This window comes from Osmerus eperlanus, chromosome 16 (genome assembly GCF_963692335.1).
Source record: "Osmerus eperlanus chromosome 16, fOsmEpe2.1, whole genome shotgun sequence".
Classification (NCBI taxonomy): domain Eukaryota; kingdom Metazoa; phylum Chordata; class Actinopteri; order Osmeriformes; family Osmeridae; genus Osmerus; species Osmerus eperlanus.
The window spans coordinates 2706615-2715376 of NC_085033.1; the positions used below are offsets into that span (position 1 = coordinate 2706615).

Consider the following 8762-nt stretch of genomic DNA (forward strand, 5'->3'; position numbering starts at 1 on the left):
TAGAAATCATATGCCCAGTTGTCCCTAGTGTGCCACGTCCAAACAAGGTTGCAAGTCTTTACATCCAAGCTGTTTTCTGTTCAGAAGACTGTACTTTGCTAACTCTTTGCCCCCAAAAACCCATAGAAAAAACCCATAGAAAGAACTAAAACTGAGGAAAGAATTGTGAGGAGGCTGATGAAGGATGAACAATACATTAAGAAAATGGTCTTGCATGTACTGTATATAATCCCTACACAATTCTTAGGACGCTTCCATTACGTTCAATGTGCTGCACTGTTTTCTCCTGTCATTAGCATTATAGTATCCACCCATGCGCAACATGCTACACTCAATTGTCTTTGTACTTGATCAAATGTTTGACTGCCCCCTGGTGTTAAACATGGATCAAAACAATCGGGGTGTTGGCCGACACCAGTGGTCTGTCCGTCACTAGGCTACCACACATTCATTCTATTCTATTCTAGGAGTCCTGCTATTTATTTCAGTAAAGTCATCTTGACTCCAGTGGCTGCAGTACAAAACAAGTAGCTTTCCTTGCTAGATTGTATTTATTTAGATCACACATATGCACAATACATTTTATTAATTTATTCATCTGATCCAAACAACTGAAAATAATATTTGGCCTTAGACTGGAATAATCCCTAAGGCCTATTTGGCACAGGTCTCCATGATTCTGTGTTTTATTCAGAACCGGTAGAGGTTTGCAATACAGCTCGTTGCTGCTCACTTGACCATATAGTGTGCAATGAAGGAGCTAAATCAGCTGCTGACCAGTCAATGTAGAATGGTGAAATATGCCCTTTGGACATACACAATTTCACATCTTAAGCCAGTATGTAACATTGCCCACACGTTTCCTTTCTTAATACGCACCCAAAACATTTGGGGGGAATTTTCGGATGTTTAAGGCCCAGGCCTTAGGTACCCATGCCTAGATGTTTTTTGTAAATCACTGACAAAGATTGTTTAACAACACAATCTTTCAAAAAGGCTATTTTTCGTGTTGAGATGCTAAAGCTCACGTAAATGTTCGGTTTCTCTCAGGGACATAACAATTATTTGTAAGATGTAGGCCTATGTATTACTGGTTGTAAAGAGGACAGAGTGACAAGTGTGTGCAGTAGTAGTTGACAGCTGTAGTCAATGAGCAACGCATCAAGTCATGACTGGTCAATATCGCAGCAGATGCCACAACTAAACCAATCAGCTTAAACGGTGCTGGCTTCTTGTCGAATGAAACATGTGTGCGTTTTTAGCGTCATCGGCTTGTACAATGAGTGGAAAGAGGGTGGGGTGACTCAGGAAAATAGCAGATTTAACACCATACGCGTAACCTGTGATCCGAGTTCAGTGGTAAGTCAAAACCAATGGTTGCAATGTGTGAATAACCCCATGACATTTGTGCAAAACATTCTTGTGCAACATTTGGACTGTGCGCTCATTTATTGTCGTCTGTGTTTTCTCGATTTAATGGAGTAAATATGTTGGCTACAGTTTCTGTCAAGTGGGCTCGTCATTACAGCAAGCTAGCTTGCTAGCTAGTTGGTCCATCCCGTATGCCACTGCTGCTAAACGTCTTGCCAAGGCGCCTTCCTTGATTTGGTTTGTGTTTCTAGCAAGCTAACACTTCGATACACATGTTTGACTATTCGCTTGTTGATACAGCTTAAGCACTAGTGAATTAATTTCATACAACCTAATTTGGTGTGTCTTTTCTGTGGCTTCTGTTGAAGTGAACTAACCGTAGTAAAGAAATCGTTGTAGATCAGATGAGAAGCGTTTAGAATGCCCGGGCCTCAGCGCGGAGCGCAACGGACCACCTAGAATGAAATGTTGATGTTTTAGCCGCGGATCCCTATTTTAAAGCGATGGCCAACCTGCCGTATGTCTCCTTTAAGCGTAAACACAAATGCACGTGGATGGGGCCAGTGGTCAGTGCTCACAAATTTAGAAAGTTTGTAAACACTTTCACTTGGCCATTACCGCCTAGTTGAAATTGATAAAACAAGTGTACCTAGTGTGTTGGCGAAAATGGTTGGCAATTAAACTAGAAATTATATTCTTCTTAGAAGCGCTAGATGTGTAGATATTCTACACGAGGATTGGTAAACCCAGGGATCTTGTACAAGGCTAATACAATAGCCTATATTTATGTCCAAACTGTAAAGCAAGCCTCATCATCCACAAGATAACTTCCTTATTCATTCAACCGTTCTAGACCGTCTCAATCTTCAATTCAAGGAACAGCAACAACCCCTATATGAAACGGTGTACTAATGCTTCAGTTTGTCGATGCAAGAATGAAGCTAGAGGTTAGCTGCCTTTTCTAAAATAAGGAGAACTATATGTGCATGTATTGTGACCCATGTCCACTGTCCCGACTAAAATACGACTGCAGATGTGCAGAAGGCCACAGTGGTTCTGAGCGTTATAGGCCATAAGGATAGGAGTGACATTAGAGCAGGTGAAGTGCAAATGCACCTTTGGTCTGTTGATGTTGACTCCTAATTAGTCACTCCCTCTGCGGAAGGAGGGTAAACATTAATTGTGGGTATGGTCAATTGGTCATCAATATATTTCACTATATATACATCACTATACAATGATTTCTGAAGTTCAGAAGGGCTGTGTGAACTCGTTGCATGAACGTGGGTCTTAGTCTCGCATTGGCTACATTATGGTGTGCTTATTGGCCCTTGGCAACACTTTGGCACAGATAGATTAGCCTGCATTCCAGACATCCATGCACTTTAGCGAAATGCCATTCCTTGAGTAGGGATGCAGATGAATGAAGCCCCAGCTATGTGCGTCTGCATTTGGTGTGTTAGTGCAAAATCCCATTTTTCTTTTTTAAATGGAGTTCGCTATCCCCTGTCAAAGGAAGGAGAGCAACCAGCCACCCCCATCAGTCACGTGGGTAGGGTGCAGCGACGTCACTAGACGGAGATTTGCAAAGACAGAGCGAGCCCGAGGTGCGGCACTTTCCAAGCATCGTCCTTTCAATCAGAGCGAACAGAAAATCTGTTCAATATTTTAGAGACCCAATGCCTGGTCCCACCCAAGCACTTTCCCCAAATGGAGAAAATAACAACGACATCATCCCGGACAACGGATCCAATGTTATTCCTTACAGGAAAAATACAGTGAGAGGAGAGCGCGCCTACAGGTAAATCAGTGTAATGTCGCATTTGGCGTGGCTTCATTACAAAGCTTCAAGCTGGAATTGCAAAACCTGGAATATGGTTGATGGTTTCCATTTTTTGTTTGACACTCAAACAATTGGTTTATGTTATAATCTATTGGTTCATTGCTTTATATCTTGATATGTTTTTCATAAACCTACTACTACGCCGTTTATTGATCTATGCATGGCGAAAAACGTCCAAGGCCCCTGCAAGTTAGCAATCCGTGAGAGCGATTTCATTAAATGTTATCTGAAAAGTAATACCATTGTTTGCCATGCAACTTGTATGGTATGATTGTGACTGGTTTGAGCTAAAGTGCAAGATTTCTTGATTGTCAAAAATGGCACACGAATTCGGTCAGTCGGCATTACTAGAATATTCTCAACAGACATGCCGTATTCTGTAAACCAGACTGTATTACAGGCTTACTAGGTATTTACAGAAATGTTTCTAATGCATTGACAACGGTTGACGTTAGGTTTTGACTATACCAACAATCAGTGGTTGTTTATCTTTGGGTAAGTCATGGCTAACAACTCCCCGTTGCTAACAAAGCTCGCCAGTACATCCGCTTTTGTTGACATGCGAGCGACCGTCTCAGTTTTCAGCCCCCTGAAATGGAGCAACTCCTGCATCAATGCGCAATATTGGGAGATAACATTTTAAAACAGCCCACACTGTTTTTGCTGTGTGTTGGGAATCGCATGATTTAAACCTGATATAATCATACTACTAACGGTTACCATAACAATGCAGTCTATTGGAAATGCATAGTCCGTCGTTCAGTTCTCATCAGGGGCAGTGATAACTAAGCTCATTATGGCTTTAATGTTTGCTTAGAAGGACAGTCCTTTGTAGGTTTACAAAATAACATATAGCTAGCTTTTTCACCATTGGACATTTGGCTCATGCAATATTATGTATCTGTTATAATTGGCTTTCTTTATTTGCCAGTGCCCCTGATAATTCAATTTAACTTCCTAAATTGCCAGTTTAGCCAATATATAAGATTCCAAGATTAAGAATAGGCTAATAGCTTGTAATTTCAGCCTGCTTGTCACTATCAGTCAATGCAACTTTGCATTCAACTATACATGCATTCAGCTACATGTGATGTTTCTGCTGGTCCCTTTTTGAAGTGTTCTCCTGATAGTACTCAATAATTCAAATGTATGTACAGTTACAGATTTTCCACAAAGCTTTGCTATGTTGCCAGAGCCTAATACGACCAAATGGATTTTAATGCAACTTGTGTAATGGGGAGGTGGAAATGACCTATGCTGGAATGAAAATCATCTTTAACTCAGCAATCTAAAGCAATTGGATTGAGAGAATTGAATTACTACTCAAGGTCAGTTTGTAGCATAGGCTTGCTGCAGCTATTCCAACAAACCAATGGTTGCCCTCGTGAAGAGGCATGTTGTCTACTGGAGCTCTTTTTACTGCATCAACTAGGTCTGAGGCAACTAGCTATTGCTTAGTGATTCCCAAATATTTAGGATGTTATCTTGAGGTCAACAAAATAAGGCTTTATCACATAACTGCAGCCAGTCCAAAGGGGTCATCAGCTACTTGTTTTTCTTCCTTTTTAAAGAGTGTATAAAATGTGCGGTTTGTATATCTGAGTTGTGGCATTTGTCTTTTGCAGTTGGGGGATGGCGGTCAACGTATACTCTACCTCAATAACCCAGGAGACGATGAGCAGGCATGATATCACTGCCTGGGTTAATGACATCCTCTGCCTAAACTACACTAAAGTGGAGCAGCTCTCCTCAGGTAGGAACCGACTGACCAAGCACATCATTCCCCTCCTGGCCATCTAGCCAGGGCACTGGACAGGAGGGAAATGTGCAGGCCACTCTGCTGTTCAGTGGTTTAACCCTGAAATGGGAATAACCCTGTAGTGAGCACAGAGAGCTGCGAGACGTATTCACCTAGGCTTTCACAGAGAAGATGGCTTCTATAAATAAGACCTGCTGCCTACCATCCCTCTTCAAGTAATCCAATCTGTGCTGAACCACATACAGTCATTTCTCAAGGTGCACTAAATCTAGTGTAAAGCTGATCACTTATCTGCTGTGTAGTTTGTTAGTCTGTTATGCATGCTCATTAGGAGAAAAATGTGAAAATTCATTGAAACATATTTTTTTTATTTGGTGCAAGAGTCCTGAAGGTTTGTGGCACTAAAATCGTCTTAGTGTTGTACAAAACGTAATTTTCTGCCTGTAGCTAAATATTGTTACCAAATGTAAATAAGGTTTTGACAAATATACTTATTTATTCCATCTGAGAGCCTGTAACTTTGAGCAAATGTTGTCTTCTAGGAGCGGCCTATTGCCAGTTTATGGATTTACTCTTTCCTGGCTGCATCAGTCTTAAGAAGGTCAAGTTCCAGGCTAAACTAGAACATGAGTACATTCACAACTTCAAGGTGCTCCAGGCCTCCTTCAAGAGGATGAATGTGGACAAGGTGAGTCTGCAGTTCATTCAAGTTCCCTCTCCTTCACGTCACTAAAGCATGTACAGTATTTTACAGTACACACCAGTCTAAACCTATGGGAATATGGATGCAGTGTGTCCCAATTTCTTGTTCTTGATATCCCCCCTCCCTTTCCAACAACCCAGATTATTCCTGTGGAGAAGCTGGTTAAGGGAAGATTTCAGGACAACCTTGATTTCATCCAGTGGTTCAAGAAGTTCTTTGATGCAAACTACGACGGCAAGGAGTACGACCCAGTCCAGGCAAGGCAGGGCCAGGATGCCATCCCTCCCCCTGACCCTGGAGAACAAATCTTCAACCTGCCAAAGAAGTCCCACCATGCAGCCAGCTCCCCTACTGCAGGTGACTGAACGACTGATGCCAACTGAACAACCCATACCTGACCCTTCTGTCTGATGGAAACCATTCAGCGCATTCACGTGGATTGTGTAACTGTGTTATAAACCTGACATGTTTCTGTGTTCTAGGAGCAACCCGGGCAAGTGCTACTACCCCCAAGACCATGACGCCATCATCCAGACCCTCTTCAGCCAAAAAGATCCCTGCACCATCAGCTCCTGCCAAAGGAGAGAAGGAACTGGAAGTCCAGGTTCTACAGCTCAACGACCAGGTACGACTCTACAACAGACTTGGTTTACATTTAATGGATTTCATTAGCATATTTTTTTTACTTCAAATACAGTTAATGAAATGTTTCAGTGTAACTGAACCACAAAGTAAATTCAACCACGATTCCCTAATCCTTAACTTGAATATATCAGCTTTAAAACCCCAACAAATGGGAAGGATCCAAACAAGCAGGTGACAGGAGATCAGTGCCACCTTCAGTGTTTCGAATGTCTCTCGCCTAACTCTCCCTTCCGTGTGCAGGTGAACACTTTGAAACTTGCACTGGAGGGGATGGAGAAAGAGCGGGACTTTTACTTTGGCAAGCTGCGCGAGGTGGAACTGCTGTGTCAGGACCAGGGCGAGGAGAGTGCTCAGTTTGTGGAGCGGCTAATGGAGGTCCTGTACTCTGCAGACGACCAGGTCAGTTGGCTGACAGTGGAGCAATCTGACACGATCGAACACTTGCACCCCATGATAATGCCTCTGGCTTTTTGTTGTTGCCAGAGCAGAACAATCTGAGAGTGCCTCGATCAGTAAAACAGTAGTGTTAAAAAATAAAGCTCTCCTTCCTGATTTGTATTTAATTATTTAACAATGATTGACCTGGTGTTTTTGGAGTGGAGTGTGTGGGATATTGACAGGATTCTGTTTGTGCCCCACACAGGAAGGAGCAGCCGAGCTGGGAGAAGGGGATGGAGAGGAAGTCCTGGTTCAGGAAGAGGAGGTACCAGATGATCAGCAGGACGAATACTGACCATCCTCCTCTGCCACAACAACATGCCCTTTTGTTTCATGAGAACTGTTACAGGATTTTAATTTTTGAATTTTAAGTTCGTTTTTTTTTTTTTTTTTTTTTCTCCTCATGGTTTTCTTTTTTGTTCTCTTGAAGACTGAGCACATGGAGCAACCTCAAAAGAAGCACCCTTGTTTGTTTTTAATCCCTCCGTTAAACATGCTGTGTTTTTGTGACTGTCGGTGAAATGCTGTGGACGGTTGCTGTTATTACCTCCATCAGCAGACAAGCTCAGACCATCACAGAAGTTTCCAAGGACTGTTTGGTTGAAAGGAAGTCATTCAAATCCTAGATTGAATCCTGACATTCTGAAGATCGGACCGGTAGTGTTATATCTGTCAGCATGTTTAGTTGCCAGCCTCTGTCCCCTCTATTGTTTGTGTTATAAAAAGTTATACTTTTTATAAATCTTTACATATCCTCCATATTAATCAAGATAATGCAATAAGCAAAGCCCTTAAGGGCCAGTAGTAGCTCCTATTTAATCTCCCATGTTTTGCACTGACACGTGATTCTGGAATGGACATGCTTTCTGTCCATAGACCCTCAACAATTCACACTCTTAGTCATGAATTGAAGAACAATATTTATTTAGACTTAGGAATAGTCTATTTTGTATTGTCTCTTTGGGAAGGGAGACAGTCAGTAAACTATGAATGAATGGTAGTAGTGTAATCAGTAATGACTGTGACTATCTTCAAAAGACATTTTGATAATCGGTGTACGCAACAAGTCTCATTTGCAGCTGGCTAGGTGCTTCAGTGACAGAGGTTGCCTCTGTTTGGCATCAATATTGGCATAGGCAAGAGAACATTTTAGTGTAGACTAGTCTGAACCACAATGGATGTTTTTAACTTAAGTTTCATCAGTAAATGGACAGTCAGGTACCACCATTTCAGATCTCAACATTATTTCATCCACAGATTTTGGGGGGGAAATTGTGAGTCAGTTCACTGAGTAATTTGACATACTATATTCCAGTGCGTACATTGTATACCCTTTCTTAATGTTGCATTTATTACTGAACTCAGCAGTGCACCATAATGCTTAAGTCATATATTATTGTGTAAATGAAAAGGAATGTAAACATGTACTGTCAATAACTATGAATAGACAATGTTTTTCTGATGTCCCACTCATTATGCATTCCCCAAAACGTGTTGCATGTTTGCATTTTTATTTGTGAATAACTTGATCTGCTTTTTACATATTTAATAAAAAAAAATAAAAAAGGTATGTTAAGTGAGTGTTTTGTATGTTTAACCTGCTATTTGACAGCTGTTTAGATTTGAATGGATTTGCTGTAATAAAATCTTTCACCGTTGAGTCAAATAGTGTTTCAATTACGCAGTTAGTTACATAAGGGAATTGACCTTGAAGAAGATGAATGACTTTATATTCATACTTAGTAGTGATTTAGGATTAAGATTAATTATTAGAAGTACAAAAAATGACAGCAATATATGTATAAGAGCACCACAAACGCACAGTTGGACTTGTTGGCAACTTACTACATTTCCCCAAAGCTCAGAGAATGCGTAGTACCCGTGAAACTGGGCTCGATTATCTTCCGCAGCATTTCTGGCTTTGCAAATTCGCTTTCAGAATAAAGGCATGGCTTGTGGATTATTTTTGATTAATAAAACGATTAATAAAATATGCTTATTTG

The 8762-nt window shown here is 41.2% G+C and overlaps 2 protein-coding genes across 4 annotated transcripts in view; one reads left to right on the plus strand and one right to left on the minus strand.

Annotated features, from left to right (window-relative positions):
- LOC134036303 (coiled-coil domain-containing protein 178) overlaps positions 1-8762 on the minus strand; it is a 45655-nt gene that overhangs the window by 34491 nt on the left and 2402 nt on the right. The window lies entirely within an intron of this gene.
- On the plus strand, positions 1259-8329 carry mapre2 (microtubule-associated protein, RP/EB family, member 2). 3 transcript variants are annotated; one of them, XM_062481184.1, is made up of 8 exons: positions 1264-1359; positions 2887-3172; positions 4840-4967; positions 5516-5661; positions 5817-6033; positions 6159-6301; positions 6562-6720; positions 6965-8329. In XM_062481184.1, exons 2-8 carry the CDS (start codon positions 3051-3053, stop codon positions 7052-7054), a joined length of 1005 nt encoding a protein of 334 aa, XP_062337168.1. In that variant the 5' UTR covers positions 1264-1359; positions 2887-3050; the 3' UTR covers positions 7055-8329. The 3 variants fall into 3 exon arrangements, with proteins under 3 accessions (XP_062337169.1, XP_062337168.1, XP_062337170.1); XM_062481185.1 differs by lacking the exon at positions 2887-3172 and having other exon boundaries at positions 1259-1359; XM_062481186.1 differs by lacking the exons at positions 1264-1359; positions 2887-3172 and adding an exon at positions 4188-4542.

Excerpts from the sequence above, each read along its gene's own strand:
- mapre2 (XM_062481184.1), top strand. The coding sequence starts at position 3,051 with ATGCCTGGTCCCACCCAAGCACTTTCCCCAAATGGAGAAAATAACAAC. Across the intron at positions 4,968-5,515 it reads AGTGGAGCAGCTCTCCTCAG|GAGCGGCCTATTGCCAGTTT; the intron begins GTAGGAACCGAC and ends GTTGTCTTCTAG. Across the intron at positions 5,662-5,816 it reads AGAGGATGAATGTGGACAAG|ATTATTCCTGTGGAGAAGCT; the intron begins GTGAGTCTGCAG and ends CCAACAACCCAG.